The sequence below is a fragment of the Myotis davidii genome, unplaced genomic scaffold (assembly GCF_000327345.1).
Source record: "Myotis davidii unplaced genomic scaffold, ASM32734v1 scaffold96, whole genome shotgun sequence".
Classification (NCBI taxonomy): domain Eukaryota; kingdom Metazoa; phylum Chordata; class Mammalia; order Chiroptera; family Vespertilionidae; genus Myotis; species Myotis davidii.
The window spans coordinates 920621-933326 of NW_006289416.1; the positions used below are offsets into that span (position 1 = coordinate 920621).

General features: G+C 34.4%; 1 protein-coding gene across 1 annotated transcript in view; it reads left to right on the forward strand.

The window, feature by feature from the left end:
* L3MBTL4 (l(3)mbt-like 4 (Drosophila)) overlaps positions 1–12706 on the forward strand; it is a 303733-nt gene that overhangs the window by 71202 nt on the left and 219825 nt on the right. The window contains exons 5-9 of the mRNA XM_006761933.2: positions 3254–3358; positions 4429–4564; positions 7113–7204; positions 8594–8748; positions 9781–9857. Coding sequence (XP_006761996.2) covers positions 3254–3358; positions 4429–4564; positions 7113–7204; positions 8594–8748; positions 9781–9857 — 565 coding nt within the window. The remainder of the gene's footprint in view (positions 1–3253; positions 3359–4428; positions 4565–7112; positions 7205–8593; positions 8749–9780; positions 9858–12706) is intronic.

Sequence of the window (12706 nt, forward strand, 5' to 3'; positions counted from 1 at the left end):
AATTTTGCATCAGTTTTGTCAGAATATGAAAATATTTGCTCAATTTCTACAGCTTCTAAAAATTTCCATCAACATTATTAATATACTCCCCTTGAGGTTTCTCCTTCTCTTTTGCTTTCTTTTCAGTGTTGTGTGTATGTATACATATGTGTGTGGTGCTCTTGAAGTTAACTGAGAAATTCAAAGCAGTGACAGGAGGTAGTCACACAAAACTTGTTAAATACAATCTGCTGGAAAACATAGTAGATGTGAGAAGAAGGCTGGGAGAGTTAAACACACACATGACATTTACTTTTGTAGAAATAAAATGTTCCTGAGAAATCATTCATTCTTGCCATTTCATTTTTGGGTTTTGTCATCTTTTAAGTTTTTTTCTTGGAAGCTTCTAAAATAATCTGTGAATGTAAGAAAGTTTTTAACGACATTTTACAAGCCAGTTCATAAATATTTTAAAACAATTTCATCTCCCTATGAAAATGCATGCACCCAAGTATAGAAGAAAGGCAGATAAACTATGGTACCCACCCTCAGTGGAATACAATGCAGCTGTAAAAAAAAAAAAGAATGTGGACAACAGTTGTGACCTGACATAGAATGGTTTCCAGGGGACATTCAGAAGAAAACAGCATATATAGTATGCTACCTTTTATAGGAAGAAAGAGAAAATGAAGAAAAAAATAGCTGCTTAATATTACTAGCAGAAACCCAGGAAAGCTAAACCAGAAATCAGCAAAATTGGTTATGCACAAGAGGTGGAATGGAGTGGATAGGATATGGCAGGGAGAGACACTTTTTGAGTGCCTTTTTCTATAGCTTTAAGTTTTAGATGCATGTTAATATTCTGCATATTAAAATGTAAAAATAATTCATTATGAACTGAATGCAAATTGAAACAAATGAACTCCATTTTATTTTGAACGAATACCATAACTGCATTGAAGAAAGAAAAAGAATATACCTCACTTCTTATTTGTAAAAGAGCAGAGAGGGAAAATTGCTAACAAATCCTGAACTCTTTTTGTAGGTTTATTTATTGTAGTAGTGTGGGTAAAACAATTCTGAAACTATAATGGATATACTATAGGATTTAGCAGAGGAATAAGTGTGTTGACCCTTTTAGAGGGGAAATACAAATATGGATAGATAAAGGCAGAACAAGCCCTTTGGGGATGGATTGAAATTAGATGAATCTGTTTGAACTTATGATTCCAAAAACTACATATGTGTACATAGATTTGCATATATGTGTGCATGTTTATGTGTGCATGTATTTATATGTGTGATCTGCATGTGATTGTATAGTGAAGGAACTGGACAACACTGTAGTTGTGTGATCAAAATTAACATCACCAATGGGGAGACACATGATGATCATGTGGCTGCAGATGTGATATCCTAAAAAGGACACAAACGTCATCACCCATGTAGTATACTGGCAAAAGAATGTATACCTGAATCTAATCAGAAGGAAACATCAGACAAATCCAAAATGAGAAACTTTCTATTTTAATAAAATGAAGGAGAGGAAAGACTATGTTCTTTAAAAATGTCAATGTTATAAAAGATAAAGAAATGCTATGGAGAATGTTCCAGATTAAGGAAGACTAAAGAGACATGCTAACTAAATTTAATATCTGACCCTACACTGAATTTTATTCTGGATGGAGAAACATGATATAAAGTTCATTGTTGGATAGATCAGAAAAAGTTGAATATGAATGGAAGATTAGTTAAAAGTGTTGTGTAAATATTACATTTACAGAGGTTGATAAATTAGCTATTTTTATGTAAGAGAATGTTTTTATTCATAGGGAGAATACTAGTATACTGCTCTTAAGGAAAATATTTAGTATTTAGGAGTAAAGGACCCTCAAATAATTCAGAAAAAATCATATGTGCATGCATATGCATATATATTTCTGTATACACAGACACGAGAGCAAGGGAGCAAATGGAAATGGTAAAGCAAATGAGGTGGAATGCTAATAAGCCTTGGCAAGGCTATAAGTATTCTCTTTACTGTTTTGTTCTTGCAACTCTAAGTTTGACATTTCCAAGTGCAAAGAGTTCTTCAAAAGAATAAATTTTACTTTAAAAATAGGCATTCATGTGTTAAGCAGTAATAAATGGTAATGCCATTAGTAGTTAGAAAGCAGCTCTTTGAATTAGATTTTAATAATCATTTTCCATTAGTATACTTATAAGTTTATTTGCAATTAAGAATAAATTGACTAGATATGTTGAATCTGCTTGAAACTGCTCAAAACAAATAGTAATTCAGCAAGGTTCTGGGAAATAATACCAGTATTAAACTAAATAATAATGAATGGGAACAAATTAGAAAGTTTATTATGAATTAGATTTCATTTACAATAGCAATAAGAATTAAAAGGTACACAGAAATAAGCATGACACAGCATTTTTTAGTCTATGTGAAAATTTAAACCATCTTGGCCGGATAAATGATAGGATTAAGTGGAGAGGAGCAAGTTGCTGAATTATAAAACTCAATATGATGAAGATTGCTTTCTAGATAGAAAGACTCATTAAAACAGATAAGCCAGTGAACAGAATAAAAAGGGGAAAAAAAGAGACCCAAAAATATGTATCACAGAGATAACTGTACAGATCAGTGGACTATTCAAAATATTTTGTTCAATACTTTGTTTTCCATATGAAAAAATAGACCCCTACCTCACACCATAGAAAAAAGTCAATTCCAGTTGCATTGTACATTTAAATATGAAGAACACAACTTTAAAAGAGCACTAGGAGGATATCTGTGTAAGTTCAGGGTTGCTAGGGATTTCATAGGCTAACTACAACCTGTATAGGAAATAATTGATATATTATAATAAATTAAAATTTAAAAAAATTCTCCACCACAGAGTCATCATAAACAAAGTGAAGAGCCAAGTCACAGACTGGGAATAGGTTATATTATAATCAGCAAAAGATTGTTTCCAGAGTACAGGAAGAGCTCCTTCAAATCATTAATGAAAAATGAGCAAAAGGGATAATTGGGGAATTCTCGTGGCATAAACTTTGTAGATGAATTATTTCAAAGCACATAATTATGATCAAACTGTCCTTCAGGGTTAAGTATATAAGAACATCTTTCTATCTTTAACTCTAGTACTGAGCTTCCAGATAGTACAGTAAATTCTGATTGTATGTATAGCCACACCAAGTGTTTTAATATCAAATTGTGAATATATTTCAGTGGCTAATGTTATATCATGAAATCTCACAGGACCAATCCTTTCCAGAATACGAAAATGGTTTTCAGGTTGGAATGAGATTAGAAGGCATTGACCCCCGACATCCATCTGTATTTTGTGTACTTTCTGTAGCTGAGGTAAGAGATGGTGTTATCATCTTGAGCTAAATGCACAGTGAAGTGACAGAAGAGAATTTTCTAGAGAATAATGAATTGGATACTTTCTGTTCTAAACAAGTTCCAGTACATTATGGTTTTATTTTAGTCAATGATGGGTGAAATATGTTTCTTAATGATCTTTTTCCTCTGAAGATTAGTTTTTTTTTAGTAAGTTCTTCATCCTTAACAGGTAGTCTTGATTTAATTAGTAAATAGCTTTCACCTGAGGTTGATAACAATCAGTGAATCCCACAATGTTGCTTTCATCCATTAAAGGAGACAAAATTATTAAAGTTTTAGCTAAACTAATGAGAAATGCATATGAAAAATATCCATGCATATGAACTATGTATTTCCCATAAATATATGCATTTTGTGAACGTTATATAAAGAGCCATTGATGAAAGTAAATGGCTTATAAAATGTCATATTTACTAATATTAACATATTAACATTTTATATTACTAAGTTGATAAAAGAGCTGTATATTTTTAATAGCATCAAATATAGAAAACTCTGTTCACTTAATTTACTGATTAATTATAACTATTAAACTTATACAGCATGTCTAGAGAATGTATTTCTCAGACTGTTTTATTATTTTCTTTATTGAGTATGCTGGATTTATAGGTTAGAGTTTAAATAAGGCCACATCCATTTGGCTTTTGCTTTGTACTTTAGCTTACTCTGTCTTGGGATATGACTCCAAGCCAGACAGTAGGAGATGGGGTTTCTGAAAGGAATATTTGACAGGTATTGAGTTAATAAATAAACTCATTGAATAGATGTGTGAATTGACCTCATATTTCTAGATTGAAAATTTTTTGCAGAAAAAAATTTTAGGTACTTGAAAGACAAGTGTATTTTGTCTTATTTAGATGTTGTCTATAAATTTGTTCTATAATACAAACACATTTAGATGGAGGGATTGGGTCGCATATGTTGATAGCAATGACAGAATATATGAATATTTTGTGAATATTTTGTTAATAGTTTGTATACTTCAAATACATAACACAATGAATGATTGCAAACATTCCATTTTGCAGGTGTGTGGTTACCGTCTAAGGCTTCATTTTGATGGTTATTTAAGCTGCTACGATTTTTGGACCAATGCTGGTTCCCCTGACATTCATCCAATAGGGTGGTGTGGAAAGACCAAACATGAATTGCATATCCCTAAGGGTAAGCAAGGATGGAAAGAGAGTGAGTGGTTTTTTCAGCTTTATTTTAACAACATTTCATGAAAGAATAATGAGATCCTGGTGTGATTTGGTTTCTGAAATGAAAGTTTGGTCATCAAAAAGGAGTAATTCTGTAAGGATATGATTCTTAGAAATAAATGTCTTTTTAATAAAAGCATCAATGACTGCTTGAGTCAGAGATTCTGATAAAACAACTAGGTAACAGAATTAAAATCTTATGATAGCATTTTATTTTATTTTTTTGATAGCATTTTATTTTACATAAAGTTTATTACACTTTATGAGGAATAAAAAAACTAATGCTTAAATTGTGATTAAAATGAAATATCTAAAATAATGAAATCTCAGTCAATGATATTGTGCAGTGAGAAACGTGATTCACTGACACTGTTTCCAACATAAATCACAGGAAAACAGGGAACTATAAAAGACAAAATATTTCACTGATCCAAAAATATTTATTGAACCTGTTTTCTTTGGGCCAATAACCTGATTTTGTTGTTGTTTTATACCAAAAGATAAAGACTGGCAAATGTGACTGAAGCCATTTTTATTTGCTATGTGCTAGTGAGGTGAGGATTTGACCAGTTGAAATGCCAATGGGCTCATTTTGTTGCATACAAATCTACACTAATAAAAGAGAAAGATGCAAATTGACCATACCTTCATGACACCCACCAGCCAATCAGGCGTGAGTATGCAAATTGACCCAACAAAGATGGTAGGTTAATTTGCATACTCAGGCACCAAGAGCAGCTGGGAGAGGGGCAGGAGGCTTGTGTCATTGCCATGGCGATGACGCAGAAGTTCACAACTGTCCCAGCTGCTCTGGGCTTCTGGGCAGCATTGGAAGGCGGAAAGGCAGCTCCGGCCAGAGCGAAGGCAGTGCCGGCAGCCAGGGGAAGGAAGGCCCATTCTTGCATGAATCTTCGTGCATCGGGCCTCTAGTTTCTGTATAAAGTCTTCTTTGATATTAGATGATTTGATGACCCTGGAAACTTCTGGAGTTAGTATATAGTCATTTTACTCTTAGTAACTAACTCAGGGTCCCCTCTGGCATCTGTCCCTGAGACTAAGAAGAATCTCTTAAGATTGCTGGATTTCGCAGAAGCTGATAACAGGCTGTAGGTTCATTCATTTGGTAAGTATTGTTGGAGCCCTTACTCTGTGCAGGCACAGGGGATATAGCACTGAATGAGATAAATAGTCTCTGCCTTCATGGGGTTTTCATTCTAGAGGGGAAGTATAATATAAACAAAGACAAAGATTCAGTGTCAGGCAGTGAAGGGGTGGGAGGTCAGAGAGCATCACAGGGACACTCTGACTTAGTGTGATGAGGAAACGCCTGAGAAAGTGGCGTCTGACAGATACGTGAGTGAAAGGAGAGAGAAAGCAATGTGGCTGCGTGGATAAGAGCAGTTGTTGGAGACAAAAGCAAGAGTAAACGTTCTGGGGTCAGTGTGCTTGAGGAATCACAAGGAGATGAATGTGGCTAGAACAGAGCAGCGAAGGCGGAAAACCAGGAGAAATGGAGATGCAACCTGGCTTTGAAAGCTGTGCAAGGAGTTTGACTTTTATTCTGACTATAATACTGATCTAGATCCCGTTTTCTTTGGTCCAGCACCCTGTGAACCACTTTAGGGCACATGGATGGGAGGGGGATGCATTTTTTTAGTGGAACCTACAAAGCTGTGGATCAGAAAGCTGGATTGTCTTTGGATTGTGAAGGTATTTCTGTAATTTACACGAAGTGCCTGGCACTTGGATTATTGCACCACCAGGACATCTGGTGGCCTCGATGATATGCCTTCTTCTGGAGTGATGAGGAAAACCTAGAGAAGTAGGAAAACCCTCTTCTAGTCACCAGATATAGGAGATATAGAACGTATACTTTCTAATTCCCAGGGCTGGCTAATTATAGTTTTATGAAAGTGGGGTTTTGTCATTTTAATATTTTGTAAATCATAGTCTTTAGTATTTTTTAATACTAAAAATATGTGCAGATAATAATATGTCTCCTTCCTTTGCCCATTTTGGAAAGTCCTAGTGGGATATGAGACATCTGCCAAGCAACCAGGGTACCAATTCCATATTTTAATGAATTTTAAAAATTTGTAGATGGGAAATAAAACTCAACAGTTTTGAAGTTTATACATGAAAAAACATTGAAAGATCTCTTACCACCACCACCACCACACTCCCCACCCCTCCCCCCCTGACCTCCCCAGGGGAGGTGAGGGCATGTGCTGGGGAGCGGGAAAGGCCGGGGAGAGGTCAATGGGGGAAAAAAGAGACATATGTAATACTTTAAACAATAAATAATTTAAATTAAAGAAAAAGAGTTGTAGAAATAACAAAAAAACAACAAAAACTAACAACATTGAAAAAAACCTAGAGATTTTAATTTAAATCTTTTGTGTTCTGCTAAAGGACATTTAATTTCTGGAAGAATACTGAATAAGAATTATATATTTAGTATTCACATGGTTACATTTGTGGGTATCTTGAATAATCTATACTTTTTTTAGGTTACAGAAAAGATAAATTTGTTTGGATGAATTATTTGAAGGCCTGCAAATACCAAAATGCTCCCAAGAAATTATTCAGAAACAGAAGTTCTGTAAGTATTTTCTCCCTCAGTATAAATTAGATTTTTCTTTGAGCTTAAATTTTTAAATATCCACTATATATTATGTTGTACTTTAATTTTTAAAGAATTCCTAGCTTCCTGTTGACCTTTTTTCACTTAATATGTCAGTTTCTTTTAGGCATATCTTTTTATCCCCTTTAAACATATAATTAAATACTTTGATTAGATGGAGAGAGTTGAAAACTTTATATTTAAAACCTTCTAAAATTTAAAATGCCTTTCATAAATGTTTTTTTTCCTTGTGCTTTTTGTGAGTTAATTATTTAAAGTTAGTTTTGGTGTTTTGAGACCAGTAAATGCCCCAGAGAGACTTTGAATGTACCCATCCTAGTTGGATTTATGTGTAATGACAATGAGGGTAACATTTTATACAGATTCAAGAAGTGTATGAGAATTTGAGTAGATTATACTCATACCATCTATGTCCCAGCAACCTACCAAGTCTTAAGGAGAGAATGAGGATAAGTCACAGCCCTACCTCCTCTGAGCCCTTGGGCCCAGCAGTGAGGCCACACATCAGAGAAAGGGGTGGGAAGCCTAGATAGAGTCTTGCACCTGTGGGCCGAGTCCCTGTGTAGGACAATACAGTTTCTCTATATGGTTCATAGAATGTATCAAGGAAAGAAATGTGAAATTGCTTTGAAAAATGTAAGTGCTTAAGGAAAACAAAACTCAGGGGTCAGTATATATAGGAAAGAAGTAGGAAAACCCTCTTCTCGTCACCAGATATAGGAGATATAGAACATATACTTTCTAATTCCCAGGGCTGGCTAATTATAGTTTTATGAAAGTGGGGTTTGTCATTTTAATATTTTGTAAATCATAGTCTTTAGTATTTTTTTAATACTAAAAATATGTGCAGATAATAAAGAGCATTTGGATATTTCAACTATAATTTTATTTGTGGGTTACTACATGTATTCCTTAAATATTGAAAAAGTCACTAATTTCAGATCTGATCAAAGTAAATAATTTTGGTACTAAAGAGTAGTATTTGGAAACAAAGCCTCTGGGGAGGCGAGGAAATTATTTGATACTCCTGTATTCAGTAAACATCATATTTTAAAAATCATACAAATTACTGTAAGAATTGAAGAAGAAGAAAGATGACCCTGATAAAGGAAATAAGCTTATCTGGACAAAGAAAGGAATAGCACAATGTAAAAGCTAATCTTTCGATCTTTGTTCTGAATATAAGCTTCCTAACAGTTTGTTGGGTTATTTTTACTGGCATTTTCTGGCTTTATTCAGAAGGGGAAGTGTTGAGACCCTGTGGACTTTTCTGATGCTAAACATCATAGAAGTTTTGACCATGCTCTGTCCTGTTTGGTGTCCTGTTTCTTTCTGGCGCTGTGTTAGAACTGGCCAATGCCTAAAGAATTTCAGGTGGGAATGAAGCTGGAGGCTGTCGACAGGAAGAACCCTTCACTGGTGTGTGTGGCAACCATAGCAGATATTGTTGAAGACCGCTTGCTAGTACATTTTGACAATTGGGATGATATTTACGACTACTGGTGAGACACCATTGTGTGTTTTATTTTTGTGTGTTTGTGTTTGGTGTTAAGAATTTCTTCTCATTCCAGTATTGTCACTGTTCTTACTGTTTTTGACGTTATGAACAACAGGAATTCACTACCACACAAATTGTTGAATTGGAGCCCGAGAAACGTTTCTTTCATTCCACGAGAGGTTGCCTAATGAGGCCCCATCCAAAATCATATGACCAGTTCAGGGCACTTCGCTGTATTTTGTCTAGTTTGTAAGGGAAGCATTTTCATGAAGAGGAAGATAAGAGCTTGCAATATTTTTTCCTGGAAAATGTTGAACTCACCCTGTCATATTTTTCAAAGGAAAGATTCAGAGAGGATTGAGTGAATTATTTGAAAGCCTGTGGGAGCAGAGAAGATGCTCCAGTGCCATTAAACTAACATTGCATGAGTTAGAAGGGTTTTCCAGGCAAAAACCTGACGTATGGAAAAGGGCATGGCAAAATAATTTTAGTAGCATTTCTTCATAGAATGTCCTGAATAACCAACAAGTCCCTGCCTCAGAAGGATACCTTGATTCCTTCCTTGAACTAAGAAGCAGAGTAATGATCAATTGCTGTCTGTGGCTTAGGGAGTGGAATCTGAATTCTTTGAAAAGGAGACAAAAGAAATGTGTAGTCATATGGAGTCTGATTGGGCTGTCCATAAATTTGGACTGGCCTATTAATATTTTTCCTTGCTGCTAGCAAGAAGTGGTAGAAGAGGTTTATTAAAATGTCCATTCTTTGGGGATGTTACTGGAAGTTCATGTTTTAGTCAAACACTTTTTATTTTATACTTTTAAACTTCAAGAAGGTTATGTAAAAGAGAAGTTGGGTCACTCAGCTTACAAAATATAGTACTAAAATTACTTCTAATTCTCTTTAGCTATAAACTAATGTTTTAGCTATGAAATAATATTTTCCATGATATCTCTCCATATCCAGAATGTTCATTACTCTTCGATTATTTGTCTGGCCTTGAATAATATGGGGTCTAAATAGAATCCTGTTTTTGCAGGTGTGATGTAAATAGTCCCTACGTCCAGCCTGTTGGTTGGTGTCAGGAGAATGGAAGAACTCTGATAGCTCCCCAAGGTAAGTGGACATGCTGGGTGTTCTTTTAAGTCACTCTGTGTGAGTGGCAATGGTCATTCTTATTTTCATTTATATAAACCACATTTAAATAAAAAGTGTATGATGAAAATACTGTGCAAGGTTCTGTTGACCACCAAGTAACCTGAATATCTAAAATCTGCACATCCTTCCCCGTAATGAAAATAAACTGTTTTGTAAAAGTGAATTAGACATTAAAAAAGTTGATACATTTTTTTATCCAACAAAATGAGTGCTATTGCTATAGATCAACATTTAAAACAAGCTATTTCTAGCTACAAAATTTATCTCATAATTTATGTTAATTCATTAATTGAGCCTCAGATTATTAAATATACTTAGCTTTGGAGCTGAATATAAGAAATCTAAGAAGTGAGAATTAATAATGACTTGCCAGATCCCTTTACCAAGCCAACTTAATGACAGCTAAATACTGAAGTAAGGACTCTCTAGTTATTATATTTTTTTCTCATTACAGGAATATTAAGAAACATTCCTTAGAGATTTGCTGTTTCAATTCCACCATTTTTTATTAAATTTATAAGGATGATATTGGCTAATAAAATTATATAGGTTTCAAATGTGCAGTTCTAAGGTACAACATCTGTATATTGCATCGTGTTCACCACCCAAAGTCAAGTCTCCTTCCATTACTATATATTTGACTCATTTATCATTTTTTTAAAGATATATTTTATTGATTTTTTTACAGAGAGGAAGGGAGAGGGATAGAGAGTTTGAAACATCAATTAGAGAGAAACATTGATCAGCTGCCTCCTGCACACTCCCTACTGGGAATGTGCCGGCAACCAAGGTACATGTCCTTGACCGGAATCGAACCTGGGACCCTTTAGTCAACAGGCTGATGCTCTATCCACTGAGCCAAACCAGTTAGGGCGACTCATTTATGTTTTACTACCCACGCTTTTCTCTGGGAGCCACCACACTGCTGTCTATGTCCATGTGTTTCCATTTGTCTTTTTGTCCTGCTCATTCATCTGTTGCTTTCAGGTTTATATTCGACATCTTAGTGAAATCATATGACTTCTAACCTTCTCTGTCTGACCTACTTTGCTCAGGATGATATTTCAAAGGTGCATCTGTGTGTTTAATTTTAAAATGAATTAGGTGTAGTGGTTGTGTAATCTTAACATTTTTAAAACAAGTGTTCTAGGAGAAATCTGTTTTATTTCAATAAAAATATAGAGTAAGGAATGTGTCAGAATGGAGAAGATGCTTACCTTTTAATTTGAATGATTCTGGATCTTGCTGTTTTTAAATCTACCCCTTGCCCCTTAATTATAGGAAAATACTAGGATTTCTCAACAATTTTTTTTTAATTCAGTGAAAAGAGTTCAAGAATTAAAGACAATCAATAAGCCAAACAAAAACCACACCCTATTAAAAATATTAAATTAATCTTTAAAGGTTTTATAAGATAATATGTAGTATCTTCTCAAACTCTGATTTTGATGCACAGATAGCTTTAGAGTTGCTTGTCCTATTTTTCTGTAAAACTGGCTAAGGCTAGCTTTAGACAGTGTTCTTTAAGATGAAGTGAACTGTTGGTCAGATCTCAGAATGGTGGTTGGAGTTGGCATGCCTGCAGATGCAGCACACACCCTTCCATTTTCCTCCAAAGAAATCACTTCCATGCTGCTTGCTACCTGCTCACACTAGACTGTACGATGGACTCAGTGTTGAAGTCCATAACCCATCTCTTGGTGCTGTGTGAGTCTAGGAATAGTCTGTGCAGCACATTAAGGATTAAAGGTCCAGATCATTCCATTGTTAACATGAACCAAGGACTGAGGGAAACCCACCTGCCACACCCCAGGTGAGGCCCAGGCTTAAGGCCCTGATTGGATGTAAATAGGAGACTATTTCCTTCCTAAAGTCAATAAAATAACAGCAGAACTCAATCCAGGCTTGTAGTTTTTACTGTAGAATTAATTGTTTATTTAAATATTGTCACCATCTGAAATCTGAGTGATGGTTGAAACCACAGACTAATTTAGTAATGCACATTTTTCATTTGAGGAGCAAATTACCTTCTCTAAGAGTTCTTAAAATTCTTAGGATATTTTATCTGACATATGATGTTTAAATTAGAATCTCACAGTTAAGCTACCTCTAAACCTTACATACTTTTCAGTATTCTTTTTACTAATTAGAGTATTTTTATACATTTCAGTAAAATTTCCTGTGTGGACATGTCTTCATTTCTCTTGGGCATAAACTTAGAAGTGGAATTGCTGGGTCATATGATAAGTCTGTGTTTACTATATTGAGGAGCTAACACACTGTTTTCCAAAGTACTTGTGCCATTTTACATTCCCACTAGCAATGTATAACAGTTTTTATTTCTTAACATATTTGTCAATACTTGTTATTTTCTATTTTCTTGATTAAAACCATCCTACTGGTTGTGAAATAGTATATCTCTCTCTGCTTTTGACTTACTTTTTTCTAATGACCAGTGATGTTGAATATCTTTTCATGTGGTTATTGGCCATTTGTACATCTTCTCTCTAGACTTATCTGCTTAAATATTTGCCCATTTTTAAAATTGGGTGCTGTTTTTATTGTTTATTATTTAAGTATTATATTCCTTTCCTATTCTTAATTATTATTGTAGGAGTTTTTATATATTCTGGTTATTAAACCCATATTATTTAAATGATTTTCAAATGTTTTCTCCTATGTAGATTGTCTTCTTTACACGTTTTAATTTTTATGTTTTAAATAATTTTTTCTTCAATTACAGTTAACATAAATATTAAATTAGCTTCAGATGTCCAACATAGCGATCAGACATTTATATAACAAGG